The 24,850-nt window shown below is 51.2% G+C and overlaps 13 protein-coding genes across 13 annotated transcripts; 7 read left to right on the top strand and 6 right to left on the bottom strand.

Annotated features, from left to right (window-relative positions):
* Window positions 1–148: 148 nt before the first annotated feature.
* Window positions 149–1,980, top strand: P153DRAFT_356163 (uncharacterized protein; the record flags this gene model as incomplete). The annotated part of the gene is made up of 3 exons (XM_033666625.1): window positions 149–179; window positions 328–1,696; window positions 1,755–1,980. The coding sequence occupies 3 exons, from the start codon at window positions 149–151 to the stop codon at window positions 1,978–1,980; spliced, it is 1,626 nt and encodes a 541-aa protein (XP_033524773.1).
* Window positions 1,981–2,373: 393 nt separating this feature from the next.
* P153DRAFT_384662 (NAD(P)-binding protein) lies at window positions 2,374–3,786 on the bottom strand (the record flags this gene model as incomplete). Its single annotated transcript, XM_033670366.1, has 1 exon — window positions 2,374–3,786. One exon carries the CDS (start codon window positions 3,784–3,786, stop codon window positions 2,374–2,376), a length of 1,413 nt encoding a protein of 470 aa, XP_033524772.1.
* A 200-nt stretch (window positions 3,787–3,986) lies between these two features.
* On the bottom strand, window positions 3,987–5,289 carry P153DRAFT_365986 (L30e-like protein). Its single transcript, XM_033667944.1, has 3 exons — window positions 4,958–5,289; window positions 4,716–4,902; window positions 3,987–4,667 (listed from the first exon to the last, which is right to left on the bottom strand). Exons 1-3 carry the CDS (start codon window positions 5,030–5,032, stop codon window positions 4,141–4,143), a joined length of 789 nt encoding a protein of 262 aa, XP_033524771.1. The 5' UTR covers window positions 5,033–5,289; the 3' UTR covers window positions 3,987–4,140.
* Window positions 5,290–5,425: 136 nt separating this feature from the next.
* On the top strand, window positions 5,426–6,907 carry P153DRAFT_375147 (glycosyltransferase family 76 protein; the record flags this gene model as incomplete). Its single annotated transcript, XM_033669564.1, has 3 exons — window positions 5,426–5,747; window positions 5,796–6,417; window positions 6,463–6,907. The coding sequence occupies 3 exons, from the start codon at window positions 5,426–5,428 to the stop codon at window positions 6,905–6,907; spliced, it is 1,389 nt and encodes a 462-aa protein (XP_033524770.1).
* A 1,461-nt stretch (window positions 6,908–8,368) lies between these two features.
* P153DRAFT_384659 (uncharacterized protein) lies at window positions 8,369–9,861 on the top strand (the record flags this gene model as incomplete). Its single annotated transcript, XM_033670365.1, has 3 exons — window positions 8,369–8,565; window positions 8,618–8,972; window positions 9,025–9,861. 3 exons carry the CDS (start codon window positions 8,369–8,371, stop codon window positions 9,859–9,861), a joined length of 1,389 nt encoding a protein of 462 aa, XP_033524769.1.
* A 369-nt stretch (window positions 9,862–10,230) lies between these two features.
* On the top strand, window positions 10,231–10,895 carry P153DRAFT_395802 (acyl-CoA N-acyltransferase; the record flags this gene model as incomplete). Its single annotated transcript, XM_033671431.1, has 1 exon — window positions 10,231–10,895. The coding sequence occupies one exon, from the start codon at window positions 10,231–10,233 to the stop codon at window positions 10,810–10,812; it is 582 nt and encodes a 193-aa protein (XP_033524768.1). The 3' UTR covers window positions 10,813–10,895.
* Window positions 10,896–11,147: 252 nt separating this feature from the next.
* On the bottom strand, window positions 11,148–11,963 carry P153DRAFT_422303 (arad-like aldolase/epimerase; the record flags this gene model as incomplete). Its single annotated transcript, XM_033672358.1, has 1 exon — window positions 11,148–11,963. One exon carries the CDS (start codon window positions 11,961–11,963, stop codon window positions 11,148–11,150), a length of 816 nt encoding a protein of 271 aa, XP_033524767.1.
* Window positions 11,964–12,422: 459 nt separating this feature from the next.
* Window positions 12,423–13,596, top strand: P153DRAFT_395800 (uncharacterized protein). The gene is made up of 4 exons (XM_033671430.1): window positions 12,423–12,629; window positions 12,673–12,716; window positions 12,801–12,856; window positions 12,926–13,596. The coding sequence occupies exons 1-4, from the start codon at window positions 12,600–12,602 to the stop codon at window positions 13,543–13,545; spliced, it is 750 nt and encodes a 249-aa protein (XP_033524766.1). The 5' UTR covers window positions 12,423–12,599; the 3' UTR covers window positions 13,546–13,596.
* Window positions 13,597–13,639: 43 nt separating this feature from the next.
* Window positions 13,640–14,744, bottom strand: P153DRAFT_384655 (alpha/beta-hydrolase; the record flags this gene model as incomplete). Its single annotated transcript, XM_033670364.1, has 3 exons — window positions 13,640–14,297; window positions 14,353–14,518; window positions 14,666–14,744. 3 exons carry the CDS (start codon window positions 14,742–14,744, stop codon window positions 13,640–13,642), a joined length of 903 nt encoding a protein of 300 aa, XP_033524765.1.
* A 970-nt stretch (window positions 14,745–15,714) lies between these two features.
* On the bottom strand, window positions 15,715–17,178 carry P153DRAFT_338106 (ATPase get3). The gene is made up of 3 exons (XM_033665771.1): window positions 16,676–17,178; window positions 16,036–16,625; window positions 15,715–15,986 (listed from the first exon to the last, which is right to left on the bottom strand). Exons 1-3 carry the CDS (start codon window positions 17,063–17,065, stop codon window positions 15,944–15,946), a joined length of 1,023 nt encoding a protein of 340 aa, XP_033524764.1. The 5' UTR covers window positions 17,066–17,178; the 3' UTR covers window positions 15,715–15,943.
* A 199-nt stretch (window positions 17,179–17,377) lies between these two features.
* P153DRAFT_365983 (uncharacterized protein) lies at window positions 17,378–19,420 on the bottom strand. Its single transcript, XM_033667943.1, has one exon. It carries the CDS (start codon window positions 19,353–19,355, stop codon window positions 17,706–17,708), a length of 1,650 nt encoding a protein of 549 aa, XP_033524763.1. The 5' UTR covers window positions 19,356–19,420; the 3' UTR covers window positions 17,378–17,705.
* Window positions 19,421–21,598: 2,178 nt separating this feature from the next.
* P153DRAFT_314200 (uncharacterized protein) lies at window positions 21,599–23,497 on the top strand (the record flags this gene model as incomplete). The annotated part of the gene is made up of 6 exons (XM_033664911.1): window positions 21,599–21,745; window positions 21,950–22,133; window positions 22,183–22,298; window positions 22,348–22,501; window positions 22,572–22,606; window positions 22,680–23,497. 6 exons carry the CDS (start codon window positions 21,599–21,601, stop codon window positions 23,157–23,159), a joined length of 1,116 nt encoding a protein of 371 aa, XP_033524762.1. The 3' UTR covers window positions 23,160–23,497.
* Window positions 23,484–24,176, top strand: P153DRAFT_395796 (uncharacterized protein; the record flags this gene model as incomplete). The annotated part of the gene is made up of 1 exon (XM_033671429.1): window positions 23,484–24,176. One exon carries the CDS (start codon window positions 23,484–23,486, stop codon window positions 23,787–23,789), a length of 306 nt encoding a protein of 101 aa, XP_033524761.1. The 3' UTR covers window positions 23,790–24,176.
* Window positions 24,177–24,850: the final 674 nt, after the last annotated feature.

Here is a 24,850-nt window from a genome sequence, read left to right as displayed (position 1 = left end):
GGCAGTGTCTTTTGCGATTATGCGCCTTTTACTAAAGTTTCTTGAATATTCTGAAGAAGCGTATATTCTAGCAACTCAGCCTGGCCACATTTAACGAGCGTCATGTAGAGGAACGGCCAGTGTGGCTCATCTATACTACTCATTCACTATGGTGGCCCGGGGTACTTATCTTCGGCCAGGTAGGCCTTTCCCTGCACTCAAGGCGAACACCAGTCACATATATAATATTTCAATTCTTACACCTCTGATATCTCCACAACGTTTTCTTTACAGTGGTCAACCAACCCTTCAACTAACCATATATCGAACAACGGCAAAGCCCGGCAGCAACCCAACATGCCGATGTTGGAAACTCGCATCAAAGACCTCCGCCTATCTGCAAAGCACAATGGCGGAGAAGATCTCAACCGCTACTTCACAGTGATGCTCCAACCCCTCCAGCAAACAAACTGCAGTCGCTTGACCACGGTGACACCAAATACAAGTATAATTTCAAACCCGCGCCATTCCAGCATGACGAAATCATCCGGCACATCAAGCTCGCCGTCCGCGATCTAAACAGACACAACATTCTCATCGCAAACATGAACTTCCGCATAGTGCCCACCAACAACTCGCCTCCCTTCTGGCCGCCAAGCACCGCTTTCCCCCAGTACGACACGAAGATGTACACCTTCTTGGACGACTATAACGAGTTCCCCGCCACGGCATGGATATCGCTCGTCCCGCGAATGGCTGGCTTGTCCGCAGACGCGCTCCATGCAAAGATCGGATCGACGTGGATGCCCCTCAAGACATGGCTGCTGTCGATGCAGTCACCGACGTCCAGACTGGATGGTGAGCGCGGCTTCAAAGCCCAGCGCAAGTGGTGGCGGCTCAATGGGCAGAAGTTCAGGCTCCTTGACCTTCCTGCCGAAGTGCGCATGCTTGTCTTCGAGCATGCGTTTGGGCCGCGCCTGTACCCTCTGAGCACAGTCAGCGCACACGACGCATTCGATGAGAGCGCTCGGCAGAATGCGGCTGTGAAGTTGGGCCTGGGACGCTACAATGCGAAGGACCACGCCAATCCTCATACGGGGCTTAGTTGGTTGACGAGCGGATGTCCGGCGAATACGATTGACTACACTGTACCTGCGCCCAATCTCGCTCTCCTGCGCGTCAGCAAGCAAGTTTTCCGCGAGGCTCTTTGCGCCGGCTGGGAGAATACGCGCAAGACCTTTTTCTCGCCGCGGCACTTTGCCTCTGTGCTTGATGCTGGCATCACGCCAAGCTTCAACTGGCTCAACAAGCTCATTCTCGACTTCAGTATGAAGGAATGGTTCGAGTTTTTCGGTATCACATTCCGCCCGGTGTTCCATATGGAATTTGCAGAGTGTCTGGGCTACCTTCTACTCACACTGCCTACACTTGTTAGCCTGCAGATATGGTTCAGGAGTCCGGATGATGGCTGGAAATACAGCCCCTGGGGATGTTTTGACACGCTGTCCCTGTATATATGCTGCCAGCGTACCATGGTTGACTGGGTCATGACGTTTGCGTGGCCGTTCGTCAAGGATCTACCGAAAGTCATTATTGGCGGCGCGGTGAAGCGCGATTCGAAGCGCAAGTGGGACGATCTCCTTGCTTTGCCCATGAGAAACAAAGTTGCCGTTATCGACCAAGCGGCCGACGAGGCAGCTATCTTCAGCACTGTCGGGTATGTATATTCTCCAGCTAATTTGTTTGCATGTGCATCTCGCTGACTGCTTATACAGCCCACCGCCTTGTTTCTGCCGTACGCCTTGCGTAGCGACACATGCGTCGCGTTATCGGGAGGAGTGGCCCTTCTACAAGGACGAAGACGACTTTGATTACGAGAATAATTTTATTGACGATCTCGAGGTTGAGGAGGCGGTCACTACGGTCGAGAGGCATGGTCGAGGGGGCGAGGGGGTAGATCTCGCAAAGACATTTGTGAACCTAGGGATCAATAGCTTTTAGATGTAGGATGAAGAACGTACCAGACTTTAGCTTCGACTTTCTCATAGTGAGCGTTTTTATACACCTGACACGAAGTGAAGTGCTCTTCTAGTCCACCGAGTTCAAGACTCGAAGCTGTGGAACCGTCTGGTTTGAAGAAAGCGTGGGTGTCTCCAAACCCCGTTTATAAGACCTTTTCTAAATTGACACTCTCAAATCGATCCATCAGCTACCTGGATTACGGAATACTTCTAGATACATACTGTAAAAGCATCGAACCGCCCAAAGGCCAAACCTAACGTGCTATTGTAATCTGCCGTGTAAACGCAGTGTCGCCCATCACCAATCATCCTCCACCCAACGACACAAAGCATCCAAACTTCTCCGACTGGGACGCTCGTTCTCAGACCCCTTCTAAAAGTCCTTGATCTGCGTGCCTATCCCCCTCTCATCCGCCAACCGACACAACTCCGTGCCGACAACAACATCCATCAACCCCAGCCCCACGCTCTTGTATATAACATTCCCACGCGTGAGCCAGTCAATCAAACTTTTATGCGCCTTATCCTCCTCGTCATGATCATCCTTCGCTTTACCGCCCCTGCGGTTCTCCTTCGTTTTCTCGCCCTCGCCCAACGCGACCCCGGCACAGTGTGCATCTTCCTCGCTCTTCCTGGTTTGGCGACGTCGGTCAGCGTCGCGCTTCAGCATGACTAGTTCTCCCACTTCCACGACCTCGGACGGCGAGAGGCCTGCTTGGATAATCTCTCCGGCTTCTTGCATGCAGGCTTCCACGCTGTCGACTATAATCGCACCACCCTGCGTAGCATGTTTGTGGAAATGGCGACCGTGATCTGGCGCAACGTTCTGCCGGATGATGTCTGGGTGTATCTCTATCATGTGCGGTTTGTATGACCCGATGGCTGCGATGTATCGGCCCTTTTTACGGCCTTCGGCATTTGTAAGTAGGGCTGCGGGGAAGAGAGGGGTAAGTGATGGCGTGGTGCAAAATATTACGCTGCTCGCACGTATTGTCGACTTGAGCAATCTATCATACTCTCCATGGCCGGGAGTGAGGATCTGAATCTTCGGTCGGTGGAGATCTGTATCTTTGTTCTCCTGCCTGTAGGCAGGCACGTGTGCATAGTTCGCTGACCATTGCGATGGCTGTTCGTTTGGACTGTACAGCTTCTCAAGAAGATGGTGTACACGCTCGAAATCGCGATTTATAATGTTCAAGTGGTGGATGTCGGATCCTCGGAGCAACAGCGCAAGTCGGATGTGCCAGTATGCTTGCTTCCCTGCGCCGAAGACGACTACGTCATGCACATTGTCCCTACGCCCTAGAATGAACGTGCTCGCAAGAGCAGTCCTGAAGGCGGTAAGCTCTTCTGCATTGATTAATGCTCTGGGCGACCCAGTCTTGTCCAGCAGTGTGATACTGCCTTTTGGTGTTGTGCTTGCGGCTGTGGATGAGATGGCGGTTTCGGATGACTGTTGCGAGATCGAGAGCGATTCGATAGACGATGTAACGGATGTTGATTTTGAAGTCTTTTTCGAGCCAGGCTCGGACAGTGTCACAACCTTGATGCCCATGCCGTCTTCAGAGCTCGCGGGCATGAACAGCGTGGTCTGACCATCATTGCGTTTGAGCGTGGTACGAAGGGGTTGGTATTCGGCGCAGCAGCCATTTGAATCATCTACAGTGGCAGTTGAATAGTGGTGCAGGGCATCGGCAAGACTTTGCTGCAAATCGAGTATATCCTGCTTGGTGAGACTGTGGAGTAGAGCGCGAACGTCTGAATCTGCGAGAATCGTTAAAGGCATCTTGGACAGCTGAGGTTTGATTAGTCGAGAAGAATCGTAATTCCTTTTGGCGCTTCAAAAATTCAAACGATGATGTAGCTAGACATGATGCAAGAGCAAGGATACAAATTGCAGGAAGTATCGAGTTCCCAAGGTGGGGTGAGGGTAAGAGCCCCACCACGGGCTTATTCATCACTAGTTCGGCAAGAAAAAGGTGACAATGGCGTGCGTTATCGTGATAGATTCCAGTCAATGCAGTCGCTCTGACTGCTTTTAACCCTCCTAAACTCCGTGGTATTGTGACCGCCTACATGCAGAGATAAGAGACACGCCGTAAAATTCATTATGAACCTTCCAAAGCCTTCAACGATCCACTTAGATCTTGATAGCGCTCTCGATAGCCTTCCTGCGCTTCTCCATGCGGGCATTGGCCTTGGCTCCCATGATACCACCGCCCCAGTGGCGCGAGGCGTCCTTGTGGTGTGACTCGAGGTAACCGTCGTTGACGGCAGAGATGAGCTTGGAGAGATCGGTCTTGTCCTCAGCGCGGACCTCGGTCAGGGCGAGAACGGCAGCGGTCTTCTGGTGAACGACCGTCCCGAGTCTGGCCTTGCCCTTGACGATAACGTAAGGGACACCCATCTTGCGGCAGAGGGCGGGGAGGAAGACAACGAGCTCGATGGGGTCGACGTCGTTGGCGATCAGGACGAGGGCGGCCTTCTTGTTCTCAACAAGACCGACAACGTGGTTCAGACCGAACTTGGCGACGTATGGCTTCTTGCTGACATCCTCCTTCTTCTTGCCCTCCGAGATGGCGGTGGCCTCCTTTGTCAGGCGCTCCTTCTTCTCGGGCTTGGTCTCAGGGCGGTACTTGTTGAGCAGCTTGAAAGCCTGTGTAGCGACTGCGATGTGTTAGCTGAGTTCTTTCATCGCGTTTGTGTGTGCCTTACGGTTGCGGTCGGCAACGTGCTGGAACTGGGCGATCGAAGGTGGGACCTTCAGACGCAGGTTGAGGATCTTCTTCTGGCGCTGAAGACGGACGTACGCGGGCCATCGGACCATGCGCGATACATTGCGCTGGGGCTGGATGTCCTGGCCGATACCGTAGTTCTTGGGGCGCTTCTCGAAGAGAGGGTTCTGCGCGTGGTTAGAGCTTGCGGGCAGACGTGCAGAGGACAGGACGCAAACTCACCTTGGCAGCCTTCTTGCCGCCAGCCTTGCCCTGGGGGAATGGCGCGGGCGCCGCTTTCTTTCCTTTAGGAGGCATCCTGAATACTGGTCGAGGCTGTCATAGAGAACAGAAACCATTAGCGAATGTCCAATCCACTAAGTAGGTTCTGAATCTCGTAAGAGCAAGAAGGCATTGCTGCCATTCTACGCTCTAGCCATCTGGGTATTCGACATGCACCATTACGGTCGCATGCGATTGATATGCTGGAAAGCAATCAGGCGAGGGTTGCGCTTACCGGTTAGTTGTTGGCGACGGTCGACGACGTTGAGATTGACGGAGTTCGAAAAGAGTCGGGCACAACGTTTTCGAGAAGTTCTGCTTTCCGTGCGATGACTAAGCTGGGCTCGCTTGCGGCCGCGCTAGTGTTAGTGGGGCGCTAGAGTCGACCCAATGGCGACGCGTCACTCTGAACCTCGTCAACAATCTGCAATGGCAGCGACTTCTGAACGTGCAGACAATGGGCGGCTAAGGCAGCTCGTATTGGTCTTTTGTGCTTGGAAAGTACTCCTTCTACTTCTTGCAGCCTACTGCCCGGGCCCCGGATATGATACCTCGGCCCTCATCTCCCTTGACAATGGCAACAATCGACATGACCACTTCGACACCTCTCCACGATACTACCGTCTCGCTTTGAACCTTTTCCGGTGGGACGCTCTGTACTTTGTCAAGGGTGCTGAGCGAGCCAAAGTTCATGAGCAGGAATGGGCGTTTAGCTGGGCGTACTCACGGGGTTTCAGCGTCCTGGGACAATGTAAGAAGATCCGTTCATCATCTTGACCTAACGTTAACAACAACGAAGATATTTCTGGCGGCACGGCATGCTCGTCGCAGTGCTACGTTTGGGCTGGGATCGCCGTGTCCAATGTCTGCCACCTCCTCTCCGTACTGGTTCTGTATCGTCTCTTGTCCGTAATTGTGGGAAAGCCACAACAACGTCGCCATACCGCTTTTGTTGCATCTGTCTTACATGTTTTGACGCCAGCCTCTCTCTTTCTCTCTTCACCATACGCCGAGGGCTTATTCTCCTTGCTTAACTTCACCGGGATGCTGTGTTACGCGCAATCAAGAGCCACAAGTCAAGTTGGAAGTCCGACACTCTATGAAGACTTTCTCAAGCTGAGTTCAGGCTTGTTTTTTGCTTCCGCCACGTTGATGAGAAGTAACGGCTTGTTGAGTGGCTTGATCTTGATGTACGACGTTGCGCGGTATATACCCCGCATAATCTCAATGCAGGTCAATCTGCATGACATGAGAAGAGTCTTTGTCACATGTGTGTCAGGCATGTTTGTTGCACTTGGATTTATCGGGCCTCAATATCTAGCATATCTGGAGTTTTGTAGCCAAGGCATTGGTTCCACCACCAGACCATGGTGTGCGAGAAGCGTCCCGAGTATCTACTCGTGGGTACAAAGCTACTATTGGTAAGCTAGCTTCGCCGCGTATTCTCCTAGTCTGACCTCAATTAGGGATGTAGGACTTTTCCGATACTGGACTCTCTCAAACTTGCCCCTTTTCTTACTAGCAGTACCAATGCTGTGGCTGCTGGTGGCGTCCAGTGTAACGGCACTGCGCGACTGCTTTCGCCAGCCGTTGCATGGGCATTCTGTACCCCAGACTACTGTAACCCGCGACCCCGATGGTACATCTTCCACGTACAATCTTCCAGAGCTGGCATTGCCGCAGTTGGTATTGGCTGTCGCCGCAGCTACCAGCTTCCATGTTCAGGTCATCAATCGTATCGCTTCCGGATATCCAATTTGGTACGTCACAGTCGCTACATGGCTCCTGAATGAGCAGTCGGCCCATGACGAAAAGAAAACCCGACGTCAAGGCCAATGGGCTGTTCGTGGCATGATCATGTATGCCATGATTCAAGGCATGCTGTTTGCGAATTTTCTCCCTCCAGCTTGATTCTGCTGCACACGTGTTTCATTGTTTTGCAAGATCGAGAAGACCAGATGCAAGAGCGAAGCAGTCCATCTTTGCATGAGACTTTAATCGCTATATCTGCAGTGGGTATCCGACCCCACTGCTTTGTTTTCAGTAGCTGATATGCGACCTGGCATGTTTCGGAACCGCATGTTTGGGTCGTCCTCAACATGTCGGCTTACAAGACCATTGTATGGGGAAGCCACCCCCACCTTCTCAGGCTGACGTTGTTCAACTCTGGTTGGATTCAGAAGGTTGTGGACCATGGACTCGGCAGGTAACTAGAGCTTCGGTAGCATTTGTCTTCGAATTGACAGATGCGGGCGCCTCGATGTCTCTCCTCAAAACGGATTCAGTTTCATTGAACAGGCGTCGTACTCGTCGCTCAATGGTTGCAATCTGGTCATGGAAAACCCACATTTGGGACTCTCGGTTCACGAAGGACATGTTGTACATCGAAGCATTTGCGGTGATTCATGGTCTCCTTTTTCGAGGATGCATCCATGAGTCGGTAGTTACAAACCTTGAATTTTGTCCAGGGATATCATGGATCCGAAGGCAGCACGCCCAAGCGTCCCCATAGATCGAAACGAGAATACATGTGGCCGATTGCCTGATCGGCAAAGTGTATGGCATTGATCAGTTTTTCATGACAATTGTAGTGGCCGATCAGCAAGTACACTGGTCACGCGATGATCTGACAAAACCCGACGATTCACAGCGTACTACTAAAACCTTCGAACGTTCCCAAAGCTCGTTCTTCTTATATGTTGTGTTTACAGCATTGGTGTGCGGAATGGCAAATACATGTGGCGACACGTTGATCCATATGAACTTGACCGCCAAAATTGTGTTTGAGTGTGGTACCTGCACAGGCCATCGTCATTGAGTCTCTCCTAATGTTTTAATATGAGCTGTTTTGTTGTCTCGTTGGTCGTATATATGTCGACACGACAGTGTGCTGTACGTCAAGCATGGACAGAACAGGGTATTCATGTGGTACGACGTGCCACAGCTTCGACTCTTATCCCAGAAGTTCTGCATATCGGCGCCGTTGCTCATGCAGTACCTGCTCCAAGAGGTATTCGCTTGTACAAAACTCTTCTCACTACACTGTTTCGTCTAAACATGTCGACGCTTACAACTACATCCGCAGCATGGGGGCAGACAAATCGCAACTTCTCAATTATTGCTATCTGTCTCACACTCCACCATCGAAGCTAGAGACTTCTACGACGACAACCAAAGCAACACAGAGCTTGGTAAATGCGCCACTGGCTTTCTGCTTGTATCTTGTTGGATGGAGTCTAGCGCAAGATGAGCGAGGAATTGTACCAGCTGCAACTCCCAGTTGCCCCATACCATAGTGACATATAAAGATCAATGCTCGGAGTATAGTGGAATTCTACACCAGGTTCATCCAGCTGTTCTTTGAATCACAAGATGAAGTTCTCCACCCTCATCGTTCTTTCAGGCTCTTCGTTCGCCATCGCAACGGTATTGGAGGCCAGGCAGCGGCCATGTGCCGAAGACAACTGCTGGAGTGCTATCTGGGGCACCTGGCCGGTCCCGGATCAGACTCTTACTGCCTTCTCCGACTGTCAAAAGTACATGACAACGTCTGTTGTAGTTTATCCGCTGTTAGTACCCTACACTTTACCCCAACAAACTATGCTAATGACCATGCTTCAGTACTACTGTTTTCGTGCTTGAAACAAGCACGTTGACGGCAATGCCTAGTTGTACTGCTACTCCAGGAACCTCTGCTAGTCCTGGCAGTTCTTTGAGCTTGAGCAGTCTTCCCACCTATGTCACTTCGACAGAGCCTGCAATCTCAATCTCATTCTCACCTGGAGAAACGCCTTCAGCAATGCCCAAAAATGCGATCATCGAGGCACGTCAAGCCGTAACCTCACGACCCTCCTCTACAGTCACAATCTACGGTCCCATGCCCGCTTATGCTACTCCAGTATGTGAAGGTGCAAGGTACGCCAGTGCCTGCGGTTGTAAGCAGATTGTCGAAACTGTCATCACCCTGATCAGCACTGTAAGTCAAAAATCCTGTAATACTCTGGAATGACAAGCCTAAGACCCTACAGACGATGACTACTTCCTCCACACTCACGTTGACCGACACAACAATCGAGTCATGCAGCACAATTTTCACTATCACCATGACACACGATTCTTCCACATCTATGGCTACTCTCACGATGACTTCTAACCCAGACGATACCTCTACTGGCACCGGAACTGGCACCGGAAGCATCACACCCACATTCTCAAGTTCTCTTCCCACAGACCCTCCTTTTACCAACTCAACAACTACTGCGCTCCCCTCTCTCAATACAACGACGGCTTTACCTCCGTTCACAAACACTACAGTCAGTTCGCCGACATTTACGAATACCACAATTGCCACCCCAACTTCCAGTCCACCAATCTGCAATGGCCCCGGTGTTGCCTTCTGCGGCGGCATAGGATGCGTGGACACCAAGACCGACACTGATAACTGCGGCCGTTGCGACAACAAATGCGCACCTGGCATGTACTGCGTCAACGGCGTTTGTGCACGAGAACCGTGCGACTCGGACTGCAGCTGGGACAGGTACTGCTCGCCCGGCAATGGTACTCTCGCCTGCATCTGCGCCTCCGAGGAGCAGGGTTCTGGTATTTGCTTCGACAAGGCCCGCTATCAGTGCTCGGATCCTAGTCTTCAGAAGTGTAGAACGACCTTTGGAAGAGTTGGGGGCTGCCCGGTTGGCTCAGTTTGCGTTAAGAGCATTTGCAATTGTTCGGATGGTCCTCAAGATGATAACGTGGGTATCTGTGTTAGTTCTGCGGGCTGCGGAGAAACGGGTGCGCAGGTTCTGGGACCACTGGTTAGAATTGGGCAGATGGAGAAGCGGCGTCGGTCGTTCAGTCTTGAGATGTGAGTGTTGGGTTATGGGTGGAAGGAGCGTAATACTGTACGCGTTGAGGGAGCGAAGAAGATATTACGACGTTTGAACGAGAGGTAGGATATTATGGCAATTTTGGGAATGAAGTGGTGGAGATGGTTACATAGGAAATGCACGACGTTCACATAGTTTATCACAACATCTTACAGCTGCTCTTTTGCCGAATCTTATTCCATACTATGCTCTTTCCATCAGTTCAAGTCCATGAGGAAGTACTTACGTGTCTTGCCATCAAATGCTCCTTCCCAAAAAAGAAAGTCGGATCCGCATATCGGGCCTAATCCCCCAGATCGACTCCCCACAACAAGCACAACATCATCACCGGCATATTCGCATGCACAAGGAATGTCCTCTCCATCCGCACCACCGTTCCCCCACCCACATCCACATCCAACCTGGACCATCCAACCCGTGACACACTCCACCACAAACGAAGTAGTAACCTTCATCAACAAAGCGCGCCGCACCCTCTTCCCAAACCTCCAGCTCAACAACGCCCCACTCCCAAATGACGTAGCCCGCACCCTCAAGCGCGGCGTCTTCCTCACCGCGCGCCCCACTTCACAGCATGACAAAAACGCGCTAATCGCCGTTGTCGGCTATGTCCCATACGACTACAGCTTTCCACAACTCGCGCTGCACGGCCCCGGAATAGTCGAAGTCGTGCGCTTGTTCGTGGTCCCTGAGTATCGACGCTGCGGCTTGGCGAGTGCGTTGTTCGGTGCGTTGGAGGAGGTGGCAAGGCAGAGCGGCGTGCAGTGCTTGTATTTGCATACGCATCCGTTTCTACCGGGCGCGGTGCGGTTTTGGGAGAAGATGGGGTTTGAGGTTAGGGATGTGGAGGATGATCCGGTTTGGAGGACGACGCATATGTTGATGGGGATTGAGTCTGGGGTGTCGTTGCGGGAGGAGAAGGAAGAAGATTGAAAGGGGTTTGGGTTTGATGAGCTGCTGATGAGTTTTGTGTGGTTTGTGGCTGGGAGGTTTTCCTGCATTCAGTTTTGTGTGGGTTGTACAGGCTGCATCGCGGTGTTGAGATGGGTTGTGTCGGCATTGTATTTCTAGGTTGTTAACATCCGGATTGTTGTTCAGGTATTCGAGCCTGTCAGATGGGGTCATAGATGACTTTGTTGAGAGTTCACATATACAACACTGCCAGCATGCAATCCTTGATCCGCAAAACAGGACGACCTCAATCTTGTCACATCATCAATTCGAAGTTGAAGACACGACTTCTCGGATGACCCCCTCGAAATACACGTTTACACTCGCATCCCCCCAACTGCCGCTCCATCTGGCTCTCCCTCCTCGTTTGCATACAACCGCAAGACCTGCACTTCCCTAATCCATAGCCTCCACGACTTATCCTGACACTTCTCATTCATACGCGCACACGCACGCGCCTGTTCCGGCGTCAAGTAATCCACCGCCTTTGGATCTCCGCCCGCAAACACCAACGCCTGCGCCAGCAGTCGGCAATTCGTCTGCGTGTAGACCGCGCGGTAAACAGCCTGCTCAACGCTATCCCCGAAGGTCGTGAACCCATGCTGATGCTGCAGGACAACAGGCTGGTCAGTAGTCAGCATACTGGCGAGCGCCTGCCCGAGACGGCGGGTTTTGATCAGTATGTCGTGTGTGAGATCGTGCTCTGCGGGGACTTTAAAGACGGGGACTGGCTCCGCGCCCAAGAAGCCCGCCATATGTACGACGGGTCTGACGGCCGTCTTCGCCAGCGTGAACGGCACCACGACGTCTGAGTGGCTGTGCACGACGCACTTTGCGTTTGGGAATCGCTTCAGCACTTCGCCGTGGATGAAGCGCTCGCTGTAGCCTTGGGGTGCGTCGTCGTCGACGGGCGATGAATCCGAGATGCGGTATGCAATGAAGTCGTCGCGGGATTTTACTAGGGCTGGAGCGCCGGGGTCGTACGCGGCGAGAATGTATTGGTCTGGGGCGAAGGGGTGGCGGATGGATATGTGGCCGAATGCGTCGACGAGGTTGTGGTGGTGGAGGATGTGGTTTGCGCGGATGAGGAGGCGGAGGGATTGGAGGAGTTGAGGGGGGAGAGAGGGTGGCATCGCGACGTTGACGGAGTAGTTGTTTAAGTTTTTGGTAAGACCAAGGACGTCGGTATGAATTGGGGTGTTGTCGGTTTGGGTTGGAACGTCGTTGATACGGTTTGAAATATCGTTGCCACAACCAGGGCCGTAGTGAAGCAATGCTCGTGGTCCTGGGAACGAGCCTTCTTCAGTCCCAGCCCTTGGTCGTCCAGGAGAAAAGCACTCTTGAATCTCAACTTCCTGGTGTGATGGCAAAAAGTACTCCTCAAGTCCTGCTCTTTCCCAGTTTCTCATTCGCTACGCCTGATCAAACTGTGTTCAAGAATTCTGTCAAATGAGGAGAGTTATGTTGTGTGCGGTATCGTCCAGTCATGCATAAATTTTTAAAATTTCCGCCCTCTAATGATCCGGCCAAAGGAGAACCTTGTGTTACCTACGTGGGCATGCGGAGTCGTTATGAGCTGCAGATCAGCGAGGGGGTGGCTGGCTTTAAACTTTCGGGTGTCCTGCACATGTCCGCTCTTCCCTCTCATCACATCGCGACATTACGAAACAAACGGTATTCCCAAAATACATGCCTCGAACCTTGTTTTGAAAACAAAGTCCATAGAAACGTATCCGCATAATCGTGGTTGTTTAGTTGTCCCTACTCGCATGCCTGCCAGCATCGCACCTCTGAGAGTCGTACATCCATCCATGAGCGCCCGAGTGACTACAACAGCAACAGCAACTGCAAAAGCCCATTCGCATCATCAAAGAAGCCAAAGGGTCGTCAGAATATAGTTTTCAGCTATCCAACATCTAAAAATAAACTCTTGAAGCTGCGACAACGGTGCCTCCATACCTCCTCGCTAGCGTTTCACTACTCGGCCTAGCATTCTACTACGACTTCACGATCTGGCAGAACTTTGGTACGACACGCAGCAACGCGCCTTTCATCTCTCTCCCTCAACCTGCACACTAATACCAATACCCACCAGGCACAGGCAGCACGCCCCCAACGCTCAAAAGCTACCTTAAAATCCGACGCTGGGGTCTCTATCTGTTGTCTCATTGCCAAAATCTACGCGACCCGTCGCCCATTCCCAACACAGGGCCATCTTACATCAACGCAGAAAAGGTTCCGCATCGCGCAGGCGTCAGGCCGAAGCTAACACGCTGGACGCTGCCGCAACGCCAGTTTCCGGTGGAAATCACACCGCGAGCAAAGGCTATGCTGCACGGTATGATGTCTGGGTTTGCTTCCGCGTCGCCCTATGCCATGTATATCGATGCTGCGCCGAGCAAGGCTGAGGGGGACGCCGGGGAGGCCATCTATGTGAGGCAGGATGTAGAGGGTATGAATCCTGATGCGCGGAAGACTTTTTATGAGGTCGCTCATGTGCATCCATCGGGGAACTCGCTGCATGTATACGTAAGTCCGGCAGACGCAAGGTTAGTGATGGAGCGCAGATGGGGCGAGAGGTTTCCTGTGGGATGGTTGGCGCTGCCAAGTTGGATGATGTTGTATGCGCCGCGGAATGAGGACGAGGTAAGTGTTGTACGGGAGATTGTGCGGGCTGGTGTGTGTTTTGCCGTGGGCAGGGAGTTGAAGGAGTAATGTTAGGAAGAAGAGCAGATTATCCTTCGAGAAGTATTCTCCTGTCTCATTACTCACTGCTTACACTTTAGTTCATAGCTTCTTATTCGCAGAATTACAACTCAATTCCCTCGATTCCCTCACACGCACTAATCCGCCCAAAATACCATCGATGCGCCTCAATATCGATCCCGAAATCCCCCTCATTCCCGCTGAAATTCAAACTGCCCGTGACAACCTGCACATCTCCCGTTCTGACCTGCACCTCGTTCGCGCTAGTAACGTAGTACTCAGGGCTGATATTTCTAAACCCGAGCAACGCGGGCGCCAGCTTGGGCACAGGATCCCCTTTATGCGTAACCCTGTACGTCCTGCCCCTATCTGTCTGGCCCAGATATTTCGAAAAGCTATCCAGTCCGACTTTGGGCGCGCCGTACGTGTACAAGTCGACCGTGAGGCCTTGGCTGCGCATTGCGCCCGCGGCGACGCTGGCTAGTGCGCCGCCGAGAGAATGGCCTGTTGCGACGATTCGGTACGTAGGGTGCTGAACGCGTGCGGCGGTGATGGCGGCGAGTACGGTGGTTTGGGCTTCTAGCCAGGATATCCAGAATCCTTTTGCGGCTTTGCAGTCGGCGCAGATGGTCGTCGGGATGACGGCGAAGGCGAGGTTTGTCAGCCAGTTGCGGACGGAGCGGGAGCCGCGGAAGGAGAGCACGATTAGCTTGTTGGTGGTGTCGACTGCTACGAAGCCGGTTACGTCTGAGGCGAGGGAACTTGGTTGAGTGTCAGCGAGGTTGTTCGTTGGATAGAGGCTGGGTATTTGCTCACTCTTCGAACTCTGTCAGCGTGGTAGTGTTCGCTGACTCAATTCGAGCGCAGTTTCCTTGCGGGCAGGTGATCTTTGTATTGGGGCTGTTGTTGTTTATTGGGCAGTATGATGCGGCGGAGTACTGGCTGAAGAACTGGAGTTGGTCGAGAATTGTAGAAGAGACCGCTGTCTTGATGTCAATTCAATGTCCAACCCAACAGTCGGCTATAGAACTGAGACGCGTGACACAGGAGAACAAATTTGTAATGTCGTGAATTGGATAGCAGAAAGAAGCACAAGCCATAATCCTAAGAACAAACGAAAACAACATACCTCTCTTCCCAAGCTCTACATCCACTGGCGCCGCAACCACACCACCAATCGCTCCAAGGAGCAGCGCTCCCAGTTTCATAACATGCATTATATCAACTCGACAACTCTTTCAGACAGTCTACTCGTGAGCTCTTCTCTCAAAGCCAACCAAAGACCGAGCACCAAGATACCGACAACGAAGAGACAACAAGAAGTGACTGACAACCAAAAAAAGACATAACAGCGAACACCCCTCAACTAAATACTCCGCCCCCACTACCACCCACCACCCATGGTCCGGAATCACGCCAACTCTATACCCCTAGTTAGCAAAGCCAGTCTTACTCCACATACACCCCAGGGTCCAAGCGCGGCTAGATTAGGCCGAGCTGCATCGCCGTTACTGGGAGTGGGGTTGTTGATGTGAGATCGTGAACTCGAATGGGAGGTGGAGGTAACGCGCGTAGACCATATAGGTACTGCGTGGGCTTATTGGTGCGAAGAGAGGCTTGATGAATGTTTCGGAGAGTCCGGAGTCCTCAGCTTTCGCCTGTGATGCAACGTACAACGTACAGAATAGGAATTACCAATATGTAATAATGTTTGGCGTTAAGGCACCTGCGGTTTAGAGTTGCGCGTGCATCTTGGTGGTGTAGTGGTGTTGTTGAGTACATCAATATATGCAAACCCCCAAATTCGTCCAAGCAACACTTCCGTTCCCATCTAACACGGCGTTTGCGATCTCGCTTCTTTACCTGCAGTAGGTAGGTGTAAAATGCCATACGCATGCAAGCGTCCAGAAGCCTCGAAAACCAGGGGACGCCGTCGGGGATGCAACCAAACCCAGACTAGCAGGATCGGCATGTGTGCGGAGAATTATTCTCCAACGCGGAAAAATTCAACGTCGATCTTCGAGTTTTGATGTCAAAAGTGGAGGTATTAATTTCCCAGCTCTCGTAAATACCTTTCTGAACCACGCCAACTGGTCACGGACATGGTCAGGAATAGGAAGAACATGCGAATCAATGAGTCGTCTATTGGTTACTTAGTTTGACGAGACTACGTTTGGTATCTAGTGTTTGCTTCTACAAGTGCGCTCGATTTGAATACGAACCGCGTGGTATCGTTAGGATAAACTTGCAAGGGTCCTTTCATTTCCGCCAGGCTGGACTTGCACCGGGAAACCGCCGTAGGTATACTAACCTGCACTCTTTGTAGCGAGTCTAAAATTCGCATGCACGAACGCTGAGAAAAACATCTGAGAGTCGAGATATTGTCGTGTCGCAGAGACCCGCGAGCTTACTCTGGGGGTACGAAGGGCGTGACGAGCATCTCACTGAATCTACAATCTGTAAGTATATACCCCTGATAGAAGGATACCGAATACTCACTTGCTCAATTTCTCCACTCCTCGAACCTCCTCTACCAACAATGGCATCTTGACGACATTGAACTCATCATACAGCTCTTCAATCTGATCCAGGTACTTTTTCTGCATCTTCCTCCTGGCGTTGCACTGCTCGCACGGGTTGTCCTTCTTTGGGAACAACAGTTGGTTAACAACAATCGCGTGTGTATCGATCTCGTAGCTGTTCAGCTCCTGGATCATGCGCTCCGTCTCATACAATGACAGGAATTCAGGAATGCAGACACACACAAAGGTAGTGAGGTCAGCGTCTTTGAATTGACCGTTGACTTCTGCGATAGTCTTTTGTAGCGCTTCCATTTTTTCAACGATCTCATCGATGTTCTGGCCATTAGGCAGGCGACCTGCACCACCGAGAAATGTGTTGAGCATCGGGCCAAACTGGCGGGAGAGTTGGGAGACTTTGGAAAGAGCCTTCTCCATGACCGTGGGGAATTGGAGAAATCGGAGTGTGTGTCCTGTGGGGGCCGTGTCGAAGATGATGACTTCGTAAGACATGGACTTTACTTGTTTGAGGACTTCGGCGAAAGACATCGCTTCGTCAACACCAGGAATCTAATTGCGTGTCAGTGTAAGACAACAGCTTCTTGTGTGTAGACACGTACACTGAAGGCAAGATCCTGCATCATATTTCCCATGCCTCCTAAGCCAGCCATGGCATCCTCTCCGCTCTCACCGCCTGCCGCAAGCAGATCCTGTATGCTGCCGTTGGGGTCGATTTCCATGGCGCTCAGGTTGTCGAAGCCATTCACGAGTCGTGCGTCCTTGCCAAACTTCTGGTTGAACGCATCTGAAAGGTTGTGCGCGGGATCGGTAGAGATGAGGAGGACCGATTTGCGGTGCTTGGAGAGCTGGATGGCGAGGGAGCATGACGTTGTCGTCTTTCCTACACCACCCTTGCCGCCAACAAATATCCAGCGTAATGTCTTCTGGTCGAGTACGGCCTGGAGCGTCGGCTCCATAACCTCGTCGTCGATGATGGCTGCGGTCGCCATAGTGGGCTGCTATCAATGCGCACCTTTAACAAGAACCTGTTCGAATGTTGGTAGATTCCTGATAGGATCCCTCGTTGCTGAATGCGTTGGAGTGTAGAAGTGTGTTGTTGAAGTTGCGCAAGATAATTGAACGTTGCAGGCGGGGCGTCATGGCTTGTCATGCCTGTGCGTCACCCCGCCATGTGGCTTGCACCAACACCACAGGCGCCACGATGGAAACAAGACAGATGCTAAAGTGACTCTGTCTGATTAAGTACGAATCTACATGCTACATAGTTTCGAAGACGATGATACATTGCATGCCAAACACTGTCATACTCAAGAGATCAGCCACTGGTAGTTGCAGCAAGAGAAACATTCAATCAACGATATCGACCACGAAATACTCTGGAAACCCCCAAATAAAACCCGTACAGTGAAAAAGAACCCAAAAGTCTATAGAGGAAAAGAGAAAGAAAGTCAAAAACACCACAACTCTCTTTGCCGTTACCAAAAACCCAGATGAGAACAACCACCACCCTGTGCTATACCGAACAAGACTCGTAGATGCATATACCATCACCTATTCACTTACGAATCCTGTTGTCGAACAAAACATGTTTCCAAAGCATGCCGCTCCATACACCACTTACACAACTGTTCACTTGGTCCGAGTGACTGCAGCTGGCGTTGCAGGCACTTGACCTTCCTCACTTATTGCACCCCTTCTCGCTCTTTCATTATGACGGCCATCGCGTCTGATCTGCATGTCAACAGCTTGTAATCCGGGAGCTACCTCATTGCGAGTTTCGTGCTGGAGAAGCTTGTGGCTGGGGTTTTTGCGGTGATTCTCAACGTTCCTGCTCGGGTTGGCGTGCTTCGAGTTGGCCAGGCCAAGTTGCTTTGAAGGTGTCCGCTTGGAAGGCTTGGGAGGTGAAGACTTTCGCTTGGCGACCAACCTATTGGACTTGGTGTCTTCTTCGCTCGAGGAGGTCAAAGAGGCTTTGGAGTGGCGACGAAGGCTTGGTCGAACGGTGTACTCAGTTCCTCTCACAACCTCCAAGTTTGATTTATGAAGCCTTTCTTGATTGGTCACGACTGATTTTCTTTCGTTGGCCTTGGACAACTTGTCGTCGATCCTCCGCAGCTTCTCATCGTTCCTTTTGACCGATTTGTCCTCGTTGCTCAAGAGCAACGGAAGATACTCAGTGGCGGGCGTGGAAGGTGAGGCGCGATTGGACAGACTCTGCGTATCGGAAAACTCATCACTGCGCGAGCTGCTCGACAACTGCGGGCTGGGTGGAGGAGCCGGTATCTCGTCAAAATCGATGAGAAGATTCACAATTTGACCTGTAGGTTTAGTCGTAGTAGGTAGAGACCCTTGCTTTGGGGAAGCCGGTTCTTCGCGCATAGGTCCCCTTGCAGAAGTGATTCGCTCACGCTCAGAAACGCTGCAATTACGTTTGAGAGCGCCACGCAGCGAATCGAGACCACCATCAAGTGGACAAAGTGCATCTCGTCTCGTCCTGAACGCTGCAGTATCAGGAAAGGCGTATGGTACTGGATATTCGTTGGACAGTTCTCTGTTCTCTGTCCCCGCCAACCGACGCTGCATCCAAGTCAATTCTCTAGCACCAAGGGCGGATTTCTCTTTCCACCACTTGGGCAAGCCCTGTGTGAATCCCAATTCACGCAACTTTTCGGCTGAGGGCATCTCATGCTTGAACTTGCAGCCGATGGAGATGAACGCGCATTCTCCAGTCTTGATCCAGTGAGTGCAGTACTCCTTTTTGGATGGGTCGGGCTCAATGCCTGAGGGATAGGGTGTGCGAAAACCGAGGCTCTGAGCATCTTTCTGATGTATGGAAGCGAAGCTGTCCGTTGGAGAACATGGACGCTCGAAGGAGATTGGGTTAACGGAGCGAGGCAGTCCTGATCCTCCCTCAATGAGAGGCAGTGGCGGCGGTAGTGACGCCCGAGCGGATCGTGGCTGGTCAATATACATGGACGCTGACTCGGTACGAACATGGTGGTCTGGTGCAAGGAACCGGGGTTTGATAGACGGTGTTGACTGAGAAGGAAATCTTGTGGTTGGAGCCAAGATTGGAAGGGGCGATGCAGGTTCATCAGTTTCTTCCACAAATTTCCAATGTTCTTCACACAACTGGCGGTGATCCAGGCGACGAGGCACGCCTTGAAGTTGGAAGGGTAACTGATCCACAGGGACCAAGGGTACCATGACATTATCGCGCAGCACATAATGCCGAAGACTTTCCGGTAGAGCGCAAGGCCGCGGAGGCTGAACGGCCATTGCAAGTACCTGCGATCAAGGAGGATTCAGAAGGTTGGCAATGATCTTCTCAAACGAAACTTGCTATAGATTGGAGTGACGTTGGGTGAAGACGAATGAAGTAGAGAAGAGAAGATCAGGAAACATTATATCTACTCGTCGATACCGTGCACGAGACAGCAATCAATGTCTCTGATGTTTTGCCAAACATGTTGTCGCTGCTTTGTTGCCGGCACGAGGCAAGCACAGGGACACGATGTGCTGCTTTCACGCCAGACTGGCATTTGCTGATTCGGGTTTGACAAGATGGCATGAGCTCGAAGAAGACGATACATCTCGTTGTCTTGTGGGCGGCGAGGATGTTGGATCGCAGAGATCAGAGATATCTGGATATCGCGACTTCTTACCGCCAGATGGTCGTTACTCAATTCAAGACATTCCAGGTGAGACAAACACGATATGGCGGACGGTGAGAACATTGAAATCTCGCATGTCGTGTCGCAGTCGTTCCTTCCCAACATTGGGAAGAGCTTTGGCTGTTGCAACGGATTCGCGTCGCGCTCATAACACATGTGAAGCGTAATGAGAAATCTAGTGGCGGCAATAATTGGCGGGTAATCCGACAACCGAGGCATCTCATTCCTGAATCCTGGAGACCATCATCGGCTAACTGCAGCTTGCATGGGCGCTTGGATAGTGGCCATCGCATCAAGGTTGCCCTTGTCAGGGTCGCCCTTTCGCGATGTTGATCGAAAGTACTATCCAATCCATCAAAACTCGCTTGCCAGTTACGCGAATAGTGGTAAGGCAGCACACGGGAACAATGTTGACAAAGCAAAGTCGATGTAGTCATGAGTCCAGAGATGATCACAGCGTTTCCCCAGCTCGGAAGCGTAGCGTCTGCCAAGGAGTACGTTTTGCGGGTACACTGGGGCGTCAAACATCAGCCATGCGGATAGTTATTTCCGCACAATAGGGGGCGTCAAAGAGCTTGTTGAGTGGCTGGAGGTACGCCGCCTCACGAATCTCAAGTTGCAGAGATTTACAGACTGCTGCGTGCTTATAACCCCCTCACTGGCTGGCGTATTTTCATGAGCTAGGCAGAGTCGCTACGCTGCCGAGCCGGGGGCGGGCGGGCACTGTAACCTAGAAGCGATATTCATAGGGGGGATCGCCACTGGGTTGCAGGCTTCGGCCATCTCCTGCCGGGCCATGCCCGATCCGAAACCGATCTGAGTTTAGATGCTATTGCGATGCACTTTGCCAGTCATATAATCCGGTTTCAATGCCTGTGCCTGAGTGATTATCCTTGCCAAGTAACTGATATCGATGATGCAGTGAATGTGCTAAGTTTCAGAGGGTCGTAGGATCTCTATGAATATGAAATACTTTGTTTTGACTGATATTGGTAATGTTTACGATGAGGTAGTGCCCATGCTCCAACGTCAATTCCGGCTTCTTCGACATACCGAGGATATGGTCCATCTCGACTGGTAATCACCAACAGCACACCGCGGAATATACTCCGATGAATATTCCCAAATTTTTCGTCGAATGGCATCCTTGTCTGACATGTGTTGTGTCATCAGAACGCCTCTGCCACGAAACTACTCACTCGGGACAGCTGCTGGATACGGTGCCACTCAACGGGCCCCAATTATGCTCTCCGCGAGACGGGTGCGGCAGCTTTGGGTTGGTACAAGGACCAATGCATGGGAACGAGTTCGAGTTACCAGTAACGGTAGCCTGTGGCTTGAAGCAAGAATCGATCGGTCTGCAACAATTGTTGTAGTACGCCGTGAGAAAGACTTTGCGCCTGTCTCTTAGCTATCACAAACGGAATCTTTTGTCTCGATTTGACTTCGAAAGTTGAGGCCTATAACAAAAGGCTTCATGTTATGTGTTTGAGTATTTAGTAGGTACAAAGAAAACATGTTGAGAAGAAAGTCAAGCATGACTCAAATGCAGGCGGTCATTACCCGTTCCAGGTTCGCGCTTCGAAGTTAAAAAAGGTTCTACCCGGATCCTTGTCGAGCACAGGTCACTGGAACCTTTCGGGAACGGTTGGAGAAACTAGGTCCGCATGTCTACATCTCTGGAGATCTTCCTTCTACCTGACACCTACCTTCGTAAAGTTGTGTCTCCATACTTTTCACTTTGACAAACTTTAATGGCAAGCTAAGAACGACATAAATGCCAACTCGGACCCATATTAATATTGTCATCCATCGAGTTCTAGCATAGGATCGCTCCTCGGTTTGACCATGGAAGATCGACGTAACGTGGTGCTTGCTGTGGCTGGGCTGTTCTCTGTGTTGACATGGTTAACGACCGGCCTGCGAATGTATGTTCGTGGCTATCTTCGGTCAAACACGTGGGGCAAAGACGACTGGTTCATGTTGGCTGCAACAGTATGTCTTGTTTTCTGTACGAAGCGCATTCTTCTTTTTCTCACCGTTATAGGGCATATTCTCAGTCTATCTCGCGTGTCAAATAGTGGCAGCAGTCTATGGAACAGGACGACATCGATCGGATTTGACAGACGATGACGCCAGAACTGCGCTCCTCGTAAGTGAGCCCTTGCGAACCACTGATTGGTTTCTTACATTCTCCAGTTCTGGTATCTTTGCGAGCTCCTCTACGTCCTGGCTAGTTGCGCTCTGAAGTTTTCATTACTGTTCTTCTACCTACGCGTCGCCCTACAGCGCTGGCATATCTGGACAATCAGGATCATGATGGCGGGCGCTGCTTCGTTTGGAGCCATATATTTCCTGCTCATCACATTCCAATGCAGGCCCAGTATGTGTTCTACTCTACTACATATTGACTACTTGCTAACAAGTCCCAGTTAATGAGTTTTGGAATAACCGTCCTGCATCAAGCAAATGTTTGCAAAGGGGACCGATGCTTGGAATGACGTACACAATGTCAACTGTCAATGCCATCGCAGATTGGACGATTGGGGTCAGTAATCAAACTAATTGCACGTGAGATCGATTCTAACCATCACCAGATCCTTCCTTTCTTCATTGTCTGGGGCCTGAGGATGGAACGAAGAACCAAGTTTCTCGTCGCTGGAATCCTCGCTTTCGCCGCGATTGGATCAACAGCCACTGTAATACGCATGGCGTACATCGACAGTCTCATGGATAGTGAAGACTTTTTGTGTATGGCTCCCTTCCAAGGAATCGTTTATCAAAACTCTCATGAACACTCGATAGCTGACGATTGTCGCAGATTCTACTACTGACATCGCAATCTGGAGTACTGTGGTAAGCTTTCCTTCTTTCATGAACTGTTTTCAAAGTCCCCATATAGATACTTGATAACTAACAACCTTCATAGGAGCCTGGAATTGGTATAACAGCCGGAAACATTGCAACCCTACGTCCGCTCGTTCGAAAGTTTCTATCAGGTATGGGGTCCAATGATTCTTCCGACCGTGCAGGACGTGCGCCTCACCGCGCTTCCGGCCCGCCAAATCGCCAGGATCGCCGTGGCTACCGACGGTCTTTGAGTCCTTCTGATCTGATTCCAACGGAGCACACCGGTACGACTACGACGAAGATTTACGCCCAACAGGACAAACATGACGCCATGCCTGATGCTGATGCGACAGTATTTGATGACATGTCGAGTATGAAAAACTCAGTTGCGAAATCAAGCGAAGCACATCTTTCGAACGATCGTCATATAAAGCAAACCATCACAGTGGAACACGCCTATGAAGATCCTGCACGTCCGCGCCTCCAGGATAGTTTCAGAAACAGCTTTGGCGGAGCAACGTCCGTCAGTCTCGAGGACCTTCCGGTGCCCACGAAATGATACACAAGCCGCAAGATCATTGATCGATTTTGATACTATGAAGTACGTGGAAGATCAGTGGTCGGGCTACGGACCTGCTCCTTTTCGCCATGGGTCACTCTACCCAATTGTTGGGGCCTTGTCTACGAACTGCTACCGACGCCATCGACCCTGACCGCATCGCCAACAGAATCGAGTATCCCAGAAGAGTTTATGACAAGACAGCGGTTGTGCGATTCTTCTACCTTTAAGGTCTCGCCAAGTCCCTTACCCATACGCACAGTCTGCACATCACTCACGTCGGCACGGCTGTGTTTGGGCGCGCGCCTTTACCACATATGAGCGATGGAGAAACCTACCAAAGATCTTACAAAATCTCTCGCGGTAGCACACGATACGATCGATACAGTACAAGCCGATACGTCCGCCAGTGACGACATCATGCGTTTTGAAGATCTCTGGCATACGACCGTCTGCATACTGGAAGGGACACTGCAGTCTGGTGACTTGGATGACCACCTAAAGTTTGGCTGTGGTGAATTCGGGCTATCGACAGGGCATGTTTTCAGCTCGGAGAAAAAGACGTGGTTATCAGTGAAGAAGAGCGGATATGTGCACGATGGCGCAAATCTGTTGTTACAGCAGTTCTAACAAAACAATTGGGAGATGATCAGGTGTTGGCACACCATTGCGGTTGTGGAGAGCTGAATCATCATCGGGGATTGCGAGTGAAAGACGTGGAACAACCGTGGACCAGGCGAGTGTCGCCACCAGTCATACTGGTAGTCCTATCGACTGGACCGAAGACGACAGCGGGAGACGGAGTGCGGGAATCGGACAGAACGCCGAGGCCCTGTAGTAGCAGTAAGGGCGAGCGCATGTCTAAGCATACTGCTCAGAGGTCTAGACCGGCTCCTCATGGGATAGGGCTGCCTCGTTTGCTAGCGCTGAGCGGCACAAAAAACGAGACCAATCATACCGTTGCTGAAGGCAGCGCATTGAAACCGTAAACAAAAGACGGGACGAGTTTGTGCGAACAAGTCTGACCAAGATCAAAATATTCGTAGAATATCTCATCGGCTCCATACACCATTGAATGTCTTCTTTGAAACCGTTTTACGTGGAATGAATGTCTTTCATCTCGAAGGCCAGATAAGTACTAATCTTCCTGTCCTACATATCGACTTTCTTTGGCCGTTTTCTTTGATGTGTATGATTCCACGACGCCCATAATGACGATATTGACGTTCTGGTTTGATGGCATCATGGTGGTCTTGTATCGGCGCTCTTGGGGTGTTATTCACTGATGGAGTCTGTTCAACCGAAGCAGACAGCATTGTATGACCTGGATACAATGCCGTGAAGAATCCCTAGAGCGTATAACAATGTGTATGTCTTTGGCACAAACAAGGCATCTTAAGCGACCCATGGACCGACTTTTCGGAACCCGCATGACTAACTCCGTATATCCACAGCATAGTCTATTGTGGGGACGGAGAAGTGTATAGCTCTAACCCGGGATAGCTAGCGCATTTCATCCATGCAGATCTACGAGCACGACATTGCACCCCTCGATTTCGCGAACATCCCAATCTTCTACAAGAATATGCCGTGTCTAGCAAAAAGAACATTCCTGTTGGTAGATATTAAGCCATGTCCCGGCGGTATGCTTGATCTAGCCTAGTTGCAGCCGTCGATGCCTGTCTTTGGCG

This window comes from Dothidotthia symphoricarpi, assembly GCF_010015815.1.
Source record: "Dothidotthia symphoricarpi CBS 119687 unplaced genomic scaffold P153scaffold_8, whole genome shotgun sequence".
NCBI lineage: Eukaryota > Fungi > Ascomycota > Dothideomycetes > Pleosporales > Dothidotthiaceae > Dothidotthia > Dothidotthia symphoricarpi.
Note: the sequence above shows the minus strand (reverse complement) of the source record. Positions and strands in the feature narration are given on the sequence as shown.

Coding starts and splice junctions, on each gene's coding strand:
- P153DRAFT_365986 (XM_033667944.1), bottom strand. CDS start 5,032: ATGCCTCCTAAAGGAAAGAAAGCGGCGCCCGCGCCATTCCCCCAGGGC. Junction 4,903..4,957: donor GCGGCAAGAAGGCTGCCAAG/GTGAGTTTGCGT, acceptor AACCACGCGCAG/AACCCTCTCTTCGAGAAGCG. Junction 4,668..4,715: donor GCACGTTGCCGACCGCAACC/GTAAGGCACACA, acceptor AACACATCGCAG/TCGCTACACAGGCTTTCAAG.
- P153DRAFT_395800 (XM_033671430.1), top strand. CDS start 12,600: ATGCCTGCCAGCATCGCACCTCTGAGAGTC. Junction 12,717..12,800: donor ATCAAAGAAGCCAAAGGGTC/GTCAGAATATAG, acceptor CCTCCTCGCTAG/CGTTTCACTACTCGGCCTAG. Junction 12,857..12,925: donor CACGATCTGGCAGAACTTTG/GTACGACACGCA, acceptor AATACCCACCAG/GCACAGGCAGCACGCCCCCA.
- P153DRAFT_338106 (XM_033665771.1), bottom strand. CDS start 17,065: ATGGCGACCGCAGCCATCATCGACGACGAGGTTATGGAGCCGACGCTC. Junction 16,626..16,675: donor TGCAGGATCTTGCCTTCAGT/GTACGTGTCTAC, acceptor ACACGCAATTAG/ATTCCTGGTGTTGACGAAGC. Junction 15,987..16,035: donor GGAGTGGAGAAATTGAGCAA/GTGAGTATTCGG, acceptor TACAGATTGTAG/ATTCAGTGAGATGCTCGTCA.
- P153DRAFT_365983 (XM_033667943.1), bottom strand. CDS start 19,355: ATGGCCGTTCAGCCTCCGCGGCCTTGCGCTCTACCGGAAAGTCTTCGG.